Below are 20685 nucleotides of genomic sequence, written 5' to 3' on the forward strand. Positions count from 1 at the left end.
AGTGATAAAACTCCATCACACTGAAAACAATGTAAAGAATTTTATTCGAGTGCTTAATTAGACACAGTAGTGATCAGTCAAATGAAATTACCAAACATAAACAGATAAAGAATAAAAGTGGTAACAGGCTTTACCACTTCAAGCTTGTTCCTTGTGTCAAAGGAATGAGTGGAAACATGCTACACAGACCGGAAATGTGTTTCACTGATTAACAGCAAGTGATTATAGAATTATAGATTATAGCAAGTGATTATAGAATTCACTTTAGAGTCCTCCTCTAAAGTTATCTGCAAGGCTGTGAGTTCAGGACCGCATAAAGCAGCTTTTCTGGCTAGGTTAGCTTTGTTTCCTGTACCTGTTAAATGCCATAGTTCATTAGATTAAACAGCTCAGCCAGACGGCGGCTTCCTAAAACTCTGTGTCATGGTCTGTGTTGTCAGTTTGATTTGACAAACTAATTTATAAGGCTCTCTTGCCAAATGAAGCGTTTGGTTTTTCACAGACAGTTCAATTGTGTCACCTCATACCTTGACTCTTAGGTATGAATGAAATTCATGACTTCACATGACTATTCTGTTAGAGGAACACCTACTCATGAAAGTATCTCACTCATCAGGTTGAAACATGTGATTCACCACGTTTCAACCAGTCAAATTGTGGTTTACACCAGTGTCTGTCCAGTCTCATGTAAGTGGTGAATACTTTGAAGAAATTTAATAAAAGGTATAAAAAAATGTTTTTCACCATAATGACATATGGATAATTTGACCACATGGCCACTACTACAAGGCCAATTGGTACAATAACTCCAAGCAGACAAGAAAGTAGTATAATAAGTAGAATAACTATGCGTCTGAGGTGTCGGCAGCTGTCTGTGTGCATTCCCTCAAGGCGTTCAATGAGACATCCCGTTCACAAGAGTGGGACAGACAGACATACGGACAGCCAAAAAACATGCTTCTGGTCATGGCTGTCCCCAGCAAGGAGGGATACAAGAAAGTATACAAAAATAAGGCCCTGTGTGTGTTTCTGATTTTGTAGTTTTGAATGCCAGATTTACTTGTTATATGGAAATATGAAATTAAGTACTGTTATTATTAAAATGGAGGCCTTGACATTTATTATTACTAGAATTAGTCTATAGTTGTGATTGTCATCAAGAAATAGAAAAGAAATCATAGATGCTAGTGGAAACAAAACAAATATATCCTTAGGTTTTACCACTAAATACATGGTGTAACAAATGAGAATGAATGAGAAGCCACAATTCTCAGTATGCAGCCATGGGGACCCCTGTTTGGCACAAAACGACAGGAGGAGGTATGTTATTTTGAACCGTCACCATTGGAGCAGGCTGCATGTTGACAATGACAGGCGGGGATTTTTTGCGATATTTTAACTCACGATGCATCTGACACCATGAACACCACTCGCAGAAACAGGAAGCTGCGATGTCCTTACAGATAGAACCCTGCAGACACCAAGGTACAGAAATGTGTAAAGTGCAACATGTAAATTCAACATTTAACTTTATCATTCATCATACCTTGATGTTGTATCTGTTTCGAATTGCAGATCGTAGAGCCAGGGCTGCAGGGGGAACAAACAGAGGGACCCCACAGGCTGCTGTGACGGCAGGGCTGCATATATCGCATAACGGGAGACAGCGGTTCTCACCAAATCTTTCTGAAACTGTGCAGGCAAGGCAAGGGCAGCACCAGAAACCATAGCAACCTAAAAAAAAAAACACATGCAAGGACATACCAGCAGAGTGGGATGATCTCTCTTCGGTGAGTCATTATTATCAAAGAAAGGGCCTACAAATTGAATCCAAAAAGTTTAGATGGTACAAATTCTTACAAGTGCTCGCGTCCTCGAAGCAGTCACAGAGACCACTGTTCCAGTCTTCCAGGGGTTGTGCAGCCATTGGATGTTGAACTTTAGCCACAGACAGTGAACAACCAGCCTGTTAACACACAGAAATCATAGTATAGAAAAAGACACTATCTTGTGATGGGATCACACCAGCCCTGACGCCCGTCAACATGTTAACATTTCAACATGAATACTCAGTATACTGTATACTACAGTATAAAATGAGCACTCAATTAACATGGATCAGACCACACCCATTCAGCCTTCATTTTGATCTCAAGGTCACTTCTGAAAAGTTTCGTGACAGCACCTTGCTTGGTTGTGATGCTGTTATGGTGACAAAACCTGTCCACAGGCAGACAGACATATAAACACCTGCCAAAGTACTGGTTCTGGGTGCCTCTGTTTTTCCATGATGACACGCACACTCAGATTCGTAAGGTGACTGAATACCAGCCTGCTGGTACAACTCAGAAACTGGTAAAAATGATAGCATTACAGAATGCTCTTATCTTGGAACATGGTATGAGGAATCTCACTGTATACATCGTAATCTTTTACCACTAATTCAATGGGAGCACGTTTCTGACGTCTGCAGAAGAAGATCTGATTACATGTTGGAGCTATTTTGGTTACAGACATTTCACCTTCTTGATTTCACAGAAGATTTCAACCAGTCACAGCTAGGTTTACGTAAAGACTTATATTTTTCTAAACCCTAATCCTAACTTTAACCCTAACCCTTTTCTGTTTATATGTAGGCTTATATGTAAACTCTTATCAGGAATTGCAAGTACTGTAATAGCTTCCTACTGGACACTGATAACACACCAGTGCTGTGCTGTGACTCAGGGAAAGGGAATTTTGTGTTACTTTCACCTTTGGCAGTCATGTGTTGATATACAATGTGCTGTGTTTAGCATTAACTAACACATTACCACCTGTGGAATAATAGGCAAACAAATTTCTTCCTTACTTCCTTATCAGGCAAATATAATGTTGGTTTAAACTAACCAACAAGTAGAGCTGAAGCCATTAGTTCATAATCAACTTGTCATTTGAGAGACAATAAATTAATTACAATTTCAGAAATACAAACACAGTCATAAGTGACAAAGACGACTATTGGTAAATTAAGAAATATAAAATATATTAATGTTACTGTAAAGTCCATAAACTGCACCATTTACGTTCTAAGTCAAAGGAATTATTATACAGGACTTGAAATAATAAAGCTGAAGAATGTAGTTCTCTAAATGTGCAAGTGTTGTTTGCCATTGCAGATAGAAATCATTTGAAATATATGTAATAGATATATGTTAAGCATGATCTTGTGTTTCCTTGACACATTTCTGTAGAAAATTATAGTGTACCCAGAACAACAAAAAAACATGAGATGTCCCTCCAAGGATCTGTCAGTCAGAGCGCACAGATCTCCACCAAGTCCAATGTCAAACAACATACGTCAGACTTCAGAGGAAAAAAATTCAAAATCATAGTAAATGATCCAGAACAGCCCCAAAATTCAGCAGGTTCTTCCCTGGCCAATGCCCTATCCCTCCACCAAGTTTGCTGCAAATCGGTTCAGAACTTTTTGCATAATCATGATGACAGACAAACAGACATACCAACAAACAGACACAGGTGAAAACACAGCCTACTTGCTCCTGGTGAGGTTACAGTATACTGTCAAAAATTGCTGCGTGTGACTATTTTAGAAAGACAGGAAAATTACATATTATGGTATGCATAACCCTCCTTCTCTTCATTTTTCATAACATGTCAGCGTTCATTTAACTGTTAGGATAAAGATGTGAAATGTTTCATGAGCAAACTTACTTGATTGAGCTGGACACCTTCTTGGCACCTCTGCTGGAGCTGTGAAATGAATGGACATGCCCTGGATTAGAAGGGACATCAGCTGTGTCAAACAAACAATGCCGCAAAACAGGAATCTGTAATCAAAAGAACATTCCAAGAAAAGTATGCTGATTGTATAACTACTTAAAGGAACTTTTTGTTAAAAATAACAGGAAAACCTTAGCTTTGTTTTGTGTGTCTGATCAGAGGACAGTTATTCAGCCAATCATTTTATTCTTCCTCCACTGGTCACTTAAAGAGGAGAAACTGACAAAGCATAAGCACAGAGGAAAACGTTGTGGTGGTTTTGAAGTCATTGCTTTTTCAACTTTCAGCAACAGCAAATAACTGTATTTATCACGTTTATTTAGTTATTTTTTTAAAATCATGATCATTTTAAAAGTTTTGGACTTTGACTGAGGGATGACATTTAAAGAGCAGGTTAATTGGAGCAGCACAGTTAAGTTTTTTAGGTCAGTTGGTGTGTTGTAGGCTTTAAGATGGTCATCTAGGATCTGATATCTTATAGTTGATGTGTGGGATGTCAGAACATTTCTGACTTTCGCGGCCGAAGTGATGTTATCAATAAAGATGCTGCAACAGATATTCACAAAACAAGCACACACTTAATTTAGGTACTGGTGCTGATAGTTTTTTTTGTTTGTTTTTCTATGTTTTTGTTTAATAAAAAACAATTTCAGCTCTTCAAGTCTACATTTGCTTTTCAACTCTTATTAATTTATTTATGGAATCAGAGTTTCTTTTATTTATTCTTTCTTCTATGCCTGTATTTTTTTTCATTGCCATGATTACATATTTATTTCAATTTTATGTCTCCAGCAGCAGTAGAGTACAAAATCACTGTAGACTGCAGAGGAAATTCAAACTCCACTCATAGGAAACTGTGACAAGGTGACTGCAGGGTGTTTCCCTCAATTCAACTCCTGATGACAAGAACTTGACCAAAAAAATCAACAGGTTAAGACAACAACATCCATCAAGCTTGGAGCGTTTCATCTGTCTGACCCAGTTTCTGACATTTGATGACAGCTGAAGCCTTAGAAAAACAAAACTGTTCTCTTGCCACGCTGCAGAGGTAACATGATCTTGGGACATCTTTGTTATTCTGCCGTAATGAGTTGCTCACTAATATTTAAAGTGGCTAAAAACTAAAGAGCCATATGTAAGCTACATGATGTAAAGATATCACGTAAAAAATGCACATCAAAAACATTTACTCACACTAAAGTCAGGGTTTTCAAATGGGTTTAATAAATTAAAAACCCTGCTGATCCAGAGCACAGTATGGTGTCGGACGCTGAGCCAGTTTTTGTGGCAGTGTTTGGAACTACACTTTTCTACACTTGGTTTTTGAATAAATAGCAGTAGTTTGACTGGAATCGGCCCATAATGAGCCCGTCGGAGCACCTCACAGCTGCTCCGACGGGCTCAAAGGCAAAATATCAGCATACAAGAAAACAAGAAAACAAGAGAAAACAAAGTCCTGTGAGGATTCCAGTGTCCTGACATGGTGCAGGCACATTAGATCCATTCATAGGATCAGACATATTATTACTGTGATTAGCAGTGATAACAGTAGTCATACTAACTGCAGTAAAAGTCAAATATAAAATAGAAGTAGTAACAGTGGTCAGCAATTGCAATTGCAGCAAGTGCAATAAAAGGGAAAAATGTAAATATGTTATTGTTTCTGAACAAAAAATAAATCTGTGGCTCTAAACATGGGAACAGGAACCAAAAGGGGACCTTGGCCAAAGGTTGTGAATGACAACCAATAGTAGTTTTTGCTTTTGTTTAGTTATTTGCACTTTTTAAATTTGCCCTATTGATTTTATTTTTCACAAACAACTGTGTGTAATGCAAGCTATTTTTTGTTATATTTTTATAGTGTTGATATTGTTATTTTGTTATATTGTTGAATTTATATATTGTTATTGTTTCTGAACAAAAAACTGAATAAAAATCTTAACTGAAAAAGTAAAATTAAAATTAAATTTTGACTTAAAAAGTATTTTTATTTGCCTAATTTCTTTGTCCTGTTTTATTATGATCATAATCATGACCAACTAACTGAAAATTGAAAAATCACAAAATCATTCAATGATCATGAAAATTCCAAGTTTTCAATTTTCATTCGTTTGCATATTGCATTCACTTCATTATGACGCATTGCTCCGCCCTACACAAAAGTAGATAAGCTGCTTTTCTGAGTAATAAAGTATTGATAGTGGTTCTGGTATCAGCAGTACTGGCCCTGTATTTACTTGGTATCGGATCATACCAAATGTTGCAGTTTGTTTTGTTTCGTAATACATGGCCTGTGATATTATGGTCTGGCTCAATTATCACTGGCCAATCATTAGCCAATCAGAGATGACGACCCACCTGGTTGTTAGAGGGGTGGGACTAAAAAGGGGCAGGTGAAGGCCGGGAAAATGCTAGGAACAGGTGGACAGGGAGACGCTGGTTGTGAGTTTATTCAAATCTGTGAAATACTGTTGTTCATCAGGTGAAGACCCGGAACTTTGAGACAAAGTGCAACCTGATAAAACCGGACGCTGAGCCGTGTGTTGGAGCTGGTTTCAGCTCGTAGTTCAGCTAAACCACGGTACCACTGTGACCACCACGCGGTCACCGTGTCCGCCATTACCGCGCCGGTTTGGAGGAGAGGAGAGCGCGTGTGCGTGGAACACAGACTTCCACGGAGTTTCTGAGTGAGTATGGAGACAATGTGAGCACACTGAGGGAAACAGACCAAGTGTATCAGACCAGGTGTATCAGCCTGTGAATCTCTGCTTCAGATGCTGCAGCAGAGGCGCCCGGGGCCTTTCTACCCTGTGAGCCACAGACGCCACTTTCTGCTCACGCCCGCGCACACGCTCGCGCACACAGCCTCAGTGCGTGTGTCTCCATCGCACCGCTCACCTTGGACAGACGGTTTGGAAACGGCTTTCTGGACTTTCTACGAAAAGTGAGTATGCACAACATTTCAGTCCACGATTTCAGACGAGCGCGCCAACAACATGGTTCGAAAACAGTCACAGTTTACGGTGCGCTCGTGCCACCTGGGGTTATGTTTTAAGGTGGAGCTCACCAGGTTCTGTAGTAAATATTCCTTCAGTCTTGGTGGTTTGACATTTAATTTCTGGACCGTGATGTGGTTCATGTGGTAAAGATAAAATCTGACTATGACACGGGGGACAGCGCAGCTGCACAGAGATAATTAGGCCTCAGCGGCCTCTTCAGCTCTCATTAGTAAACCCTCAGTTCACCTCCCACGTGCTCAGGTTATCAGGGATATGTGGAGGGGCCGTGTGTTTTTACTCACATAAACATTTATTAGCTATATTAGAGTCCAGAGCTGCAGGTCAGTGCGCGCGGACTGTGGCTGTCTGGAGCGCACCTGCTGCTTTGGCTCACAGGTGCAGCAGCGGCCTGGGTGAAGGTGAACCTGAGGCGGTGGTTCGCTCTGAGTGAAGCTCGGACGGTAAAATACCGTCATCAGTTTGATCAGTGTTGATTTTCCGTTTTACTTGTTGAGCAGAATTTAATCAATAAACAATATTTAAAGATTGTGAAACGCTGCTCAGTGAAGAGAACGTGCTGCCGATCTCTAAACCACCTGCAGTCAGTCTGAAGATCTTCATCTTTCAGCTTCACCACAGTCATCCTCATTCATACATCACAGTCTCCAATATGATCAATAACTATGACAGGAATGTTCCATAAGCTCGATCACAGCAGGAGAAATGTTTATTGATCCTGATCAGTGTGAGGTGTTTGTGTGTGTATAAAGCTTCACACAGATTCATTGAACTGATGTCCACAGAGTGTGAGTGTTGGACAGGATCAGTCCACTCCGTGTCTTCACAGGTGAACTGGCTCTGACCTGCAAACTCAGACTGAGCTGTTTCTTCTTCTTCTTTCAGGTCCACAAACAGATCAGCATGAGAATAAATCAACTAATTGTAAGTGAAGTTTTTATTCTGCTGCTGGGCTGTGTTTGTGTGTGTGTGTGTCTCTCTCTTGCACACACACACGCACGCACGCGCGCACACACACACACACACACACACACACACATACACATACACACACGGCCACTGTGCCAATCTGTCTCACCCTTTTTTTCTTTCTGTCTCACACACTGCCACCATGCCATAATTATTTGTCCGCCCGACCATTTGCCTGTGTCATTCTCTCCCTTGCACTCTAACCCTAACCCCCTCTCAGCATTGTAGCGTCGATTTTGACTACGTTGGATGAAGAGGCTGTACGAGGTATAAGTTTCATGTTTTTGATGCTGGGATGTCTGGCCGCCGTGCCATAACTTTTCCTCCTACAGAATTTGTTCCTGTCCATCCTTCCAACCTGGCTGCTGTCTGTCCGTCCCTTTTGAGTCTTCAAGAGGTTTGTGATATATGATGTATACTCTGCCACTGTGCCATCACTTTGCCTTGTCTCGGCTGCTGTGCCAGTCTCTGTCCTTCTGTCTCTCTCTGTCACATACACACAGACTCACACTCACACCTCTGTCTCTCTCCCTCCCTCCAATCATCCTGCTAGGGGTTGATCTGGGGGCCCAGCATTGGGGCTGTTTAGGGCCTGTCTCTCTCTATGTATTATGGTCGATTTTGGCCTCTCCCCATCCACATTAGCTTTATCGGCAGATCATATCAACCTAAACACTAAATTTCCAAAGCAGACAGATGATTGGCAGAATATACAGTGATATATATCAGCAGTTATGTCACATGACAAAAAATATTCTTTAAATAAGACAAATTACCTTGAACTTGTCACTATGGTCACAAATGTGGAAGGACAAATAACACAGGCAACTGTTTAAAAAAAAGAGACATTTTGATAAGTCAGACCCTCCTTTCAACTTTGAGTTTGGATAGTTAAGGTCAGGTTAGGGTAAGGAGCTAAGGCATTATGCTACAGCGTGTCCTCACAACTGAAGTAAGACAAGAATGTGTGTGTCATAGATCTACTGTATATAGAAGTGATTACTGTTGGGGTAAAAGGTAGAGTGTGAGCAAGGAGGCATCTACAGCTGCCATGTTGGTGTGCTGGCCGTCTCTTAGGCTCTGATGACGTTTCCTCCAAGTAGCTGCTGTATTTTAGTTTAATCAGAATCTGAATGTTTGAATGAACTTTTTTTTTTTTTTTTTTTTTTTAAATTTTATTTATTTATTTTATGGTCTCCACATGTGCTTCCCTGTAAATTCTTTTAATCTGTTGATTAACCTCGTTATTTCCTAGTGATAAGTTTTCTAAGATAATTATAACTGATTAGGACCAAGACTTTGATAATGACTTGTCTGTATTTTTACAGGTTATTGATGAGAACATTCTATTATGATCTGGTTGTAAATGTGTTTCTGATGTTGGCTTTCTCAAGCAGTTTTTCAGCCCATGGATGATGTTTTATCAGTGCATTTAAAATCAGTATTGGTATCTCAGATAAATTTGTGATCACATTTTTTTGATTCTATCGCTGCTGTAGTTTGATTATGAGTGAACTGAGGCTTTAATATGTGGCCGAACTTCTAGTGATAATGTTACTCTCTTTATCCATGGTGTTTAATTGTCTGTTGCACACATTGCTCCCTTGTCAGTTTTCTGTCCTTTAGCACCTTTTTCATATACTTCTCATGTTATTTATTTTAGTTTTACTTTACATGTTTATGTGTATGTTTTTTTTATTCTTTTGTTTTCATAGTTATCCTTTTTCTTAAATTTTTGTTATTGTGAATTTATTTAACTTTGTCACTTGGATGAAGAAAACTATATTCTGTAGTGCTTGAGCATTTGTTTTGTCTAAAAAGACAATAGTGTCTTCTCAGACTTTGTTCATCAGGACATTGGACTTGCTAATGACTGCTGATCCTCTGTGGAAGGGTTTTCAAAGATCACAAGACCATGGCAGAACATGCTGAGGAGGAGTTCCACAGGCAATACAGAACTGGAATGTGATGAAGTTTCGAGTTAATGGATTGATGGATAGATGACTTCGGAGAATTCCAGCAGACTTTCCACCCTGCATGATGGATGCACTGGACTGTTCCACAACAGTCTGTGAAAGTATGTGAAAAAAGCAGACACCGGCACATATTTCTCCCGTCTTGTCAGTTTTCTCTCCTTTAGCACCTTTTTCCATATACTTATTTATTTTAGTTTAACTTTACATGTTTATGTGTATGTTTTTTTAATTCTTTTGTTTTCATAGTTATCCTTTTTCTTAAATTTTTTTCTTTAAATTATTGTGAATTCATTTAACTTTGTCACTTGGATGAAGAAAACCATGTACTCTGTAGTGCTTGATCTTTTTTTTTTTTAAATTTCTTTCTTTACATTTGCCTCTGAGCCCAAGACATGGAGCTGTCAAACCGCTGATATGATTAGTCTGCAAAAGGTTCTGAAATACAGTAGAAGACAATAGTCTCTTCTCAGATGGTCTCCATGTACGTCAGGACATTGGACTTGCTAATTACTGCTGAGCCTCTTTGGAAGGGTTTACAAAGATCATAAGACCACGGCAGAACATGCTGAGGAGGAGTTCCACAGGCAATACAGAACTGGAATGTGATGAAGTTTCGAGTTAATGGATTGATGGATAGATGAGTTCAGAGACTTCCAGAAGACTTTCCACCCTGCAGGGATGGATGCACTGGACTGTTCCACCAAAGTCTGAGAGAGCAGCAGACACCAGAGTCAGAGGAAGTGAGAGAGTGGCAGCCAAAGGTAAGATCTGATGTCATGTTGAAGGTTTGCTTTAGTCTGTTTGGTTTTTGCTGATGGCTAATGATTGTGTTTTTTTTTCTCTGTTTTAGTCATATGTCCAACCTTAAAGAAGGCTGGAAGGGGAATGTTGTGGCCTGACCTGATCTATCAAGCCCAGGACACCACCTAGATCTCCGGACCTCACCTCTGAAGGACTGTTGCAGCCTACATCCCACAAGTCTGCAAGCTGCTCTTCAAACTACAGGACACAACCAGGAAGTGAGTCTGCTGCATCTAGAAAGTGGATGGACTGATTTTCGGCATAGTGAAGCTCAGGTGGCGATTAAGCACAGACTGTGACCATTTATTAACTCTGTTGTTGGAACTGAAGTTTTACCAGCTCTTCACTTGTGATGCCTCAAGAGGACACGGTCTCAGGAAAGTGCAAACGAAACACAGTTGAATCTGTGATGTTGGCTTTCTCAAGCAGTTATTCAGCCCATGGATGATGTTTTATGAATGCATTTATATGATCTCATTTTTCATATTGAGTATAATTATTGTTAGATCAGTAAGTTGGCAAGTTTTCCATCATTGAATTTTGGAGATACACGGGCAGGTCTGATGTCAATCGATTGGTCAGTCTGTGTCCTGAGCACAGTTGCATTGCTGTCCATCATCACCAGCCAAATTTTGATAGAATCTTTATTGTACAGGGAGGGTAAGTTGGACTTTGAGGTCAAACACTGGCTCGTCTCGCTCTGCCAAGTTTCGTTCCAAGGGAAGACTGGAGTAGGACCTTTCTGGGTTGAAGTAGGTGTGGTGAGGAAAAGTTTTGCGATTCTTACGTGTTTGGGCGTCAGCACAAAGGGAGGCCTCCCGGCAGGGGAATTTGTTCCGCCCCTGTAAAGCGCTTCATACGGTCAATCGCAGACAAGATTCACTGCAGAATCAAGCAACGTGGGGTTATTTGGGTCAAGTTTAAGTGTAGGTGAGTTCGTATCTTTCTTTCTTTATTTTTTTTTTCTTTTTTTTGTAATTGCGTGGTGGACAGGGTAAGGGAAGGAAGCCTGGCAGAGAGACGACTCAGATAGCTCAGATGACTGTAAAGATGCACCCAGTTTGGGTATATTTGCTTCATTTTCCATCTCGTGGTGATGATGAACGCAGTGACCGCTGTGAAGACCTAAGAGATGTGTCAAGTTCACCAAGTTGAACAATGATGATTCATTTGCTCCTACTGAGCTACATGCTATTGACATATGTGAAATGAGACATTGTCATGGGCTGAATTGAAGAGAAGGTCTTAAGGATAACAGGCTTTGTCTTGAAGTAGAATTTCTAATCTTTATAAACAAATGTGAACAGAGTGACAGCCATTTCAGAAGGCAAACCTGAAAAGATGTTTACAGATGGTAGAGAAACCTTTCACTATGTTTTAAAAACATGCCAAAAACACTAGAGGGGAGGACACAGTTGAGGCCTCGTTCCAGTGCTTGAAGGAACAGAGTGAGGAAGACATATTGAATTTTGGACAGACCATAAATTCTGCTTAAATGATTCTGTTGCTGCTGTAATTTCGATTATGAGTGAACTGAGGCTTTAATCTGTGGCTGAACTTCCAGTGACGGTGTAACTGTCTTTAGCCATGCTGTTTACTTTTACATTTTCTGTTACACACATTGCTCCCTTCTTGTCCGTTTTCTGTCCTTTAGCAGCTTTTTCATTTACTTGTCATGTTTTTTTTTTTAGTTTTACTTTACATATTTATTTGTATGTTTTTTTAACTTTTGTTTTCATAGTTATCTTTTTTCTTAAATTTTTGTTATTGTGAATTTCTTTAACTTTTTCACTTGGATGAAGAAAACCTTGTACTCTATAGTGCTTAATCATTTGTTTTGTGTGTTTTTTTTTTTCTTGCTTTACATTTGGACTTTTCTGTCTCTGAGCCCAAAACATGGAGCTGTCAACACGTTGATATGATTAGTCTGCAAAAGGTGTATAGTGCAGTAGAAGACAATAGTGTCTTCTTAGACTGTCTCCATGTACATCAGGACATTGGACTTGCTAATTACTGCTGAGCCTCTGTGGAAGGGTTGACAAAGATCACAAGACCATGGCAGAACATGCTGAGGAGGAGTTCCACAGGCAATACAGAACTGGAATGTGGTGAAGTTTTGAGTTAATGGACTGATGGATAGATGACTTCGGAGAATTCCAGCAGACTTTCCACCCTGCAGGGATGGATGCACTGGACTGTTCCACAACAGTCTGTGAAAGTATGTGAAAACAGCAGACACCAGAGTCATGGGAAATTAGTCAGAGGAAGTGAGAGAGTGGCAACCAAAGGTAAGATCTGAGGTCATGTTGAAGGTTTTCTTTAGTCTGTTTGCTTTTTACTGATGGCTAATGATTTTTTTTTCTGTTTTAGTCATATGTCCAACCTCAAGGAAGGCTGGAAGGGGAATGTTGTGGCCTGACCTGATCCACCAAGCCCTGGACACCACCTAGATCTCCAGACCTCACCTCTGAAGGACTGTTGCAGCCCACATCGCACAAGTCTGCAAGCTGCTCATCAAACTACAGGACATGACCAGGAAGTGAGTCTGCTGCATCTAGAAAGTGGATGGACTGATTTTCTGCATAGTGAAGCTCAGGTGGCGATTAAGCACAGACTGTGACCATTTATTTTCTTTGTTGTTGGAACTGAAGTTTTACCAGCTCTTCACTTGTGATGCCTCAAGAGGACACGGTCTCAGGAAAGTGCAAAAGAAACAGCGGAATCTGTGATGTTGGCTTGCTCAAGCAGTTTTTCAGCCCATGGATGATGTTTTATGAATGCATTTAAAATCTGTATTGGCATTAGATACATTTGTGATCACATTTTTTGATATTGAGTAAAATCATTGTTAGGTCAGTAAGTTGGCAAGTTGGCAAGTTTTCCATCATTAAATGTTTGAGATACAAGGTCAGCCTGTGTTCTGAGCACAGTTACATTGCTTTCCATTGTTTTCATAGTTATCCTTTTTCTTAAATTTTTGTTATTGTGAATTTATTTAACTTTGTCACTTGGATGAAGAAAACCATGTACTCTGTAGTGCTTGATGATTTGTTTTGGGTTTTTTTTTTTTTTTTTTTTTTAATTTCTTGATTTACATTTGGACTTTTCTGCCTCTGAGCCCAAGACATGGAGCTCTCAAACCGTTGATATGATTAGTCTGCAAAAGGTTCTAAAGTACAGTAGAAGACAATAGTCTCTTCTGAGACGGTTTCCATGTACGTCAGGACATTGGACTTGCTAATTACTGCTGAGCCTCTTTGGAAGGGTTTACAAAGATCACAAGACCACGGCAGAACATGCTGAGGAGGAGTTCCACAGGCAATACAGAACTGGAATGTGATGAAGTTTCGAGTTAATGGATTGATGGATAGATGAGTTCAGAGACTTCCAGAAGACTTTCCACCCTGCAGGGATGGATGCACTGGACTGTTCCACCAAAGTCTGAGAGAGCAGCAGACACCAGAGTCAGAGGAAGTGAGAGAGTGGCAACCAAAGGTAAGATCTGAGGTCATGTCGAAGGTTTGCTTTAGTCTGTTTGGTTTTTGCTGATGGCTAATGATTTTTTTTTTTTCCTCTGTTTTAGTCATATGTCCAACCTTAAAGAAGGCTGGAAGGGGAATGTTGTGGCCTGACCTGATCCACCAAGCCCTGGACACCACCTAGATCTCCAGACCTCACCTCTGAAGGACTGTTGCAGCCCACATCGCACAAGTCTGCAAGCTGCTCATCAATCTACAGGACATGACCAGGAAGTGAGTCTGCTGCATCTAGAAAGTGGATGGACTGATTTTCTGCATAGTGAAGCTCAGGTGGCGATTAAGCACAGACTGTGACCATTTATTTTCTTTGTTGTTGGAACTGAAGTTTTACCAGCTCTTCACTTGTGATGCCTCAAGAGGACACGGTCTCAGGAAAGTGCAAAAGAAACAGCGGAATCTGTGATGTTGGCTTGCTCAAGCAGTTTTTCAGCCCATGGATGATGTTTTATGAATGCATTTAAAATCTGTATTGGCATTAGATACATTTGTGATCACATTTTTTGATATTGAGTAAAAGCATTGTTAGATCAGTAAGTTGGCAAGTTGGCAAGTTTTCCATCATTAAATGTTGGAGATACAAGGTCAGCCTGTGTTCTGAGCACAGTTACATTGCTTTCCATTGTTTTCATAGTTATCCTTTTTCTTAAATTTTTGTTATTGTGAATTTATTTAACTTTGTCACTTGGATGAAGAAAACCATGTACTCTGTAGTGCTTGATGATTTGTTTTGGTTTTTTTTTTTTTTTTTTTTTTTTTTTTTTTTTATTTCTTGATTTACATTTGGACTTTTCTGCCTCTGAGCCCAAGACATGAAGCTCTCAAACCGTTGATATGATTAGTCTGCAAAAGGTTCTAAAGTACAGTAGAAGACAATAGTCTCTTCTGAGACGGTTTCCATGTACGTCAGGACATTGGACTTGCTAATTACTGCTGAGCCTCTTTGGAAGGGTTTACAAAGATCACAAGACCACGGCAGAACATGCTGAGGAGGAGTTCCACAGGCAATACAGAACTGGAATGTGATGAAGTTTCGAGTTAATGGATTGATGGATAGATGAGTTCAGAGACTTCCAGAAGACTTTCCACCCTGCAGGGATGGATGCACTGGACTGTTCCACCAAAGTCTGAGAGAGCAGCAGACACCAGAGTCAGAGGAAGTGAGAGAGTGGCAACCAAAGGTAAGATCTGAGGTCATGTCGAAGGTTTGCTTTAGTCTGTTTGGTTTTTGCTGATGGCTAATGATTTTTTTTTTTTCTCTGTTTTAGTCATATGTCCAACCTTAAAGAAGGCTGGAAGGGGAATGTTGTGGCCTGACCTGATCCATCAAGCCCTGGACACCACCTAGATCTCCGGACCTCACCTCTGAAGGACTGTTGCAGCCTACATCCCACAAGTCTGTAAGCTGCTCTTCAAACTACAGGACACGACCAGGAAGTGAGTCTGCTGCATCTAGGAAGTGGATGGACTGATTTTCTGCATAGTGAAGCTCAGGTGGCGATTAAGCACAGACTGTGACCATTTAATAACTCTGTTGTTGGAACTGAAGTTTTACCAGCTCTTCACTTGTGATGCCTCAAGAGGACACGGTCTCAGGAAAGTGCAAACAAAACACAGCTGAATCTGTGATGTTGGCTTTCTCAAGCAGTTATTCAGCCCATGGATGATGTTTTATGAATGCATTTATATGATCACATTTTTGATTTTGAGTATGATTATTGTTAGATCAGTAAATTGGCAAGTTTTCCATCATGGAATGTTGGAGATACATGGGCAGGTCTGATGTCGATTGATTGATCAGCCTGTGTCCTGAGCACAGTTGCATTGCTGTCCATCATCACCAGCCAAATTTTGATAGAAGCTTTATTGTACAGGGAGGGTGAGTTGGACTTTGAGGTCAAACACTGGCTCGTCTCGCTCTGCCAAGTTTCGTTCCAAGGGAAGACTGGAGTAGGAACTTTCTGGGTTGAAGTAGGTGTGGTGAGGAAAAGTTTTGCGATTCTTACGTTTTTTGGGCGTCTGCACAGAGGGAGGCCTCCCGACAGGGGAATTTTTCCCGCCCCTGTAAAGCGCTTCATACGATCAATCGCGGACAAGATTCACTGCACAATCAAGCGACGTGGGGTTATTTGGGTCAAGTTTAAGTGTAGGCAGGTTCGTATCTTTCTTTCTTTCTTTCTTTTCTTTTTTTTAAATTGCGTGGTGGACAGGGTAAGGGAAGGAAGCCTGGCAGAGAGACGACTCAGATAGCTCAGATGACTGTACAGATGCACCCAGTTTGGGTATATTTGCTTCATTTTCCATCTCGTGGTGATGATGAACACAGTGACCACTGTGAAAACCTAATAGATGTGTCAAGTTCACCAGGTTGAACAATGATGATTCATTTGCTCCTACTGAGCTACATGCTATTGACATATGTGAAATGAGACATTGTCATGGGCTGAATTGAAGAGAAGGTCTTAAGGATAACAGGCTTTGTCTTGAAGTAGAACTGCTAATCTTTATAAACAAATGTGAACAGAGTGACAGCCATTTCAGAAGACAAACCTGAAAAGATGTTTACAGATGGTAGAGAAACCTTTCACTATTTTTTAAAAACATGCCAAAAACACTAGAGGGGAGGACATAGTTAAGGCCTTGTTCCAGTGCTTGAAGGAACAAAGTGAGGAAGACATGTTTGAGTTTGGACAGACCATAAATTCTGCTTAAATTATTCTGTAGCTGCTGTAATTCAATTATGAGTGAACTGAGGCTTTAAGCTGTGGCTGAACTTCCAGTGATGGTGTTACTGTCTTTATCCATGCTATTTACTTTTACATTGTCTGTTGCACATATTTCTCCCTTCTTGTCAGTTTTCTGTCCTTTAGCACCCTTTTCCATATACTTATTTATTTTAGTTTAACTTTACATGTTTATGTGTATGTTTTTTTTTCTTTTGTTTTCATAGTTATCCTTTTTCTTGAATTTTTGTTATTGTGAATTTATTTAACTTTGTCACTTGGATGAAGAAAACCATGTACTCTGTAGTGCTTGATGATTTGTTTTGGGTTTTTTTTTTTTTTTTTTTTTTTTTTAATTTCTTGATTTACATTTGGACTTTTCTGCCTCTGAGCCCAAGACATGGAGCTCTCAAACCGTTGATATGATTAGTCTGCAAAAGGTTCTAAAGTACAGTAGAAGACAATAGTCTCTTCTGAGACGGTTTCCATGTACGTCAGGACATTGGACTTGCTAATTACTGCTGAGCCTCTTTGGAAGGGTTTACAAAGATCACAAGACCACGGCAGAACATGCTGAGGAGGAGTTCCACAGGCAATACAGAACTGGAATGTGATGAAGTTTCGAGTTAATGGATTGATGGATAGATGAGTTCAGAGACTTCCAGAAGACTTTCCACCCTGCAGGGATGGATGCACTGGACTGTTCCACCAAAGTCTGAGAGAGCAGCAGACACCAGAGTCAGAGGAAGTGAGAGAGTGGCAACCAAAGGTAAGATCTGAGGTCATGTCGAAGGTTTGCTTTAGTCTGTTTGGTTTTTGCTGATGGCTAATGATTTTTTTTTTTTTCTCTGTTTTAGTCATATGTCCAACCTTAAAGAAGGCTGGAAGGGGAATGTTGTGGCCTGACCTGATCCACCAAGCCCTGGACACCACCTAGATCTCCAGACCTCACCTCTGAAGGACTGTTGCAGCCCACATCGCACAAGTCTGCAAGCTGCTCATCAATCTACAGGACATGACCAGGAAGTGAGTCTGCTGCATCTAGAAAGTGGATGGACTGATTTTCTGCATAGTGAAGCTCAGGTGGCGATTAAGCACAGACTGTGACCATTTATTTTCTTTGTTGTTGGAACTGAAGTTTTACCAGCTCTTCACTTGTGATGCCTCAAGAGGACACGGTCTCAGGAAAGTGCAAAAGAAACAGCGGAATCTGTGATGTTGGCTTGCTCAAGCAGTTTTTCAGCCCATGGATGATGTTTTATGAATGCATTTAAAATCTGTATTGGCATTAGATACATTTGTGATCACATTTTTTGATATTGAGTAAAAGCATTGTTAGATCAGTAAGTTGGCAAGTTGGCAAGTTTTCCATCATTAAATGTTGGAGATACAAGGTCAGCCTGTGTTCTGAGCACAGTTACATTGCTTTCCATTGTTTTCATAGTTATCCTTTTTCTTAAATTTTTGTTATTGTGAATTTATTTAACTTTGTCACTTGGATGAAGAAAACCATGTACTCTGTAGTGCTTGATGATTTGTTTTGGTTTTTTTTTTTTTTTTTTTTTTTTTTTTTTTTTATTTCTTGATTTACATTTGGACTTTTCTGCCTCTGAGCCCAAGACATGAAGCTCTCAAACCGTTGATATGATTAGTCTGCAAAAGGTTCTAAAGTACAGTAGAAGACAATAGTCTCTTCTGAGACGGTTTCCATGTACGTCAGGACATTGGACTTGCTAATTACTGCTGAGCCTCTTTGGAAGGGTTTACAAAGATCACAAGACCACGGCAGAACATGCTGAGGAGGAGTTCCACAGGCAATACAGAACTGGAATGTGATGAAGTTTCGAGTTAATGGATTGATGGATAGATGAGTTCAGAGACTTCCAGAAGACTTTCCACCCTGCAGGGATGGATGCACTGGACTGTTCCACCAAAGTCTGAGAGAGCAGCAGACACCAGAGTCAGAGGAAGTGAGAGAGTGGCAACCAAAGGTAAGATCTGAGGTCATGTCGAAGGTTTGCTTTAGTCTGTTTGGTTTTTGCTGATGGCTAATGATTTTTTTTTTTTTCTCTGTTTTAGTCATATGTCCAACCTTAAATAAGGCTGGAAGGGGAATGTTGTGGCCTGACCTGATTCATCAAGCCCTGGACACCACCTAGATCTCCGGACCTCACCTCTGAAGGACTGTTGCAGCCTACATCCCACAAGTCTGTAAGCTGCTCTTCAAACTACAGGACACGACCAGGAAGTGAGTCTGCTGCATCTAGGAAGTGGATGGACTGATTTTCTGCATAGTGAAGCTCAGGTGGCGATTAAGCACAGACTGTGACCATTTAATAACTCTGTTGTTGGAACTGAAGTTTTACCAGCTCTTCACTTGTGATGCCTCAAGAGGACACGGTCTCAGGAAAGTGCAAACAAAACACAGCTGAATCTGTGATGTTGGCTTTCTCAAGCAGTTATTCAGCCCATGGATGATGTTTTATGAATGCATTTATATGATCACATTTTTGATTTTGAGTATGATTATTGTTAGATCAGTAAATTGGCAAGTTTTCCATCATGGAATGTTGGAGATACACGGGCAGGTCTGATGTCGATTGATTGATCAGCCTGTGTCCTGAGCACAGTTGCATTGCTGTCCATCATCACCAGCCAAATTTTGATAGAAGCTTTATTGTACAGGGAGGGTGAGTTGGACTTTGAGGTCAAACACTGGCTCGTCTCGCTCTGCCAAGTTTCGTTCCAAGGGAAGACTGGAGTAGGAACTTTCTGGGTTGAAGTAGGTGTGGTGAGGAAAAGTTTTGCGATTCTTACGTTTTTTGGGCGTCTGCACAGAGGGAGGCCTCCCGACAGGGGAATTTTTTACCGCCCCTGTAAAGCGCTTCATACGATCAATCGCGGACAAGATTCACTGCACAATCAAGCGACGTGGGGTTATTTGGGTCAAGTTTAAGTGTAGGCAGGTTCGTATCTTTCTTTCTTTCTTTCTTTTCTTTTTTTTAAATTGCGTGGTGGACAGGGTAAGGGAAGGAAGCCTGGCAGAGAGACGACTCAGATAGCTCAGATGACTGTACAGATGCACCCAGTTTGGGTATATTTGCTTCATTTTCCATCTCGTGGTGATGATGAACACAGTGACCACTGTGAAAACCTAATAGATGTGTCAAGTTCACCAGGTTGAACAATGATGATTCATTTGCTCCTACTGAGCTACATGCTATTGACATATGTGAAATGAGACATTGTCATGGGCTGAATTGAAGAGAAGGTCTTAAGGATAACAGGCTTTGTCTTGAAGTAGAACTGCTAATCTTTATAAACAAATGTGAACAGAGTGACAGCCATTTCAGAAGACAAACCTGAAAAGATGTTTACAGATGGTAGAGAAACCTTTCACTATGTTTTAAAAACATGCCAAAAACACTAGAGGGGAGGACATAGTTAAGGCCTTGTTCCAGTGCTTGAAGGAACAAAGTGAGGAAGACATGTTTGAGTTTGGACAGACCATAAATTCTGCTTAAATTATTCTGTAGCTGCTGTAATTCAATTATGAGTGAACTGAGGCTTTAAGCTGTGGCTGAACTTCCAGTGATGGTGTTACTGTCTTTATCCATGCTATTTACTTTTACATTGTCTGTTGCACATATTTCTCCCTTCTTGTCAGTTTTCTGTCCTTTAGCACCCTTTTCCATATACTTATTTATTTTAGTTTAACTTTACATGTTTATGTGTATGTTTTTTTTTCTTTTGTTTTCATAGTTATCCTTTTTCTTGAATTTTTGTTATTGTGAATTCATTTAACTTTGTCACTTGGATGAAGAAAACCATGTACTCTGTAGTGCTTGATCATTTGTGTTTTGTCTTTTTTTTTTTAATT

The 20685-nt window shown here is 40.3% G+C and overlaps 1 protein-coding gene across 2 annotated transcripts; it reads right to left on the reverse strand.

The window, feature by feature from the left end:
- Positions 1 to 25: 25 nt before the first annotated feature.
- On the reverse strand, positions 26 to 3818 carry LOC121183676 (cornifelin-like). Of its 2 annotated transcripts, XM_041040849.1 has the most exons (5): positions 3715 to 3818; positions 1861 to 1966; positions 1547 to 1734; positions 1405 to 1471; positions 26 to 1293 (listed from the first exon to the last, which is right to left on the reverse strand). In XM_041040849.1, the coding sequence occupies exons 2-5, from the start codon at positions 1925 to 1927 to the stop codon at positions 1271 to 1273; spliced, it is 345 nt and encodes a 114-aa protein (XP_040896783.1). In that variant the 5' UTR covers positions 1928 to 1966; positions 3715 to 3818; the 3' UTR covers positions 26 to 1270. The 2 variants fall into 2 exon arrangements, with proteins under 2 accessions (XP_040896783.1, XP_040896782.1); XM_041040848.1 differs by having other exon boundaries at positions 26 to 1471.
- Positions 3819 to 20685: the final 16867 nt, after the last annotated feature.

Source organism: Toxotes jaculatrix, chromosome 6, assembly GCF_017976425.1.
Source record: "Toxotes jaculatrix isolate fToxJac2 chromosome 6, fToxJac2.pri, whole genome shotgun sequence".
NCBI classification, from domain to species: domain Eukaryota; kingdom Metazoa; phylum Chordata; class Actinopteri; family Toxotidae; genus Toxotes; species Toxotes jaculatrix.

Excerpts from the sequence above, each read along its gene's own strand:
- LOC121183676 (XM_041040848.1), bottom strand. The coding sequence starts at position 1,927 with ATGGCTGCACAACCCCTGGAAGACTGGAACAGTGGTCTCTGTGACTGC. Across the intron at positions 1,735-1,860 it reads CTTCGAGGACGCGAGCACTT|GTTGCTATGGTTTCTGGTGC; the intron begins GTAAGAATTTGT and ends TTTTTTTTTTAG. Across the intron at positions 1,472-1,546 it reads GAAACAGATACAACATCAAG|GGTTCTATCTGTAAGGACAT; the intron begins GTATGATGAATG and ends TGGTGTCTGCAG.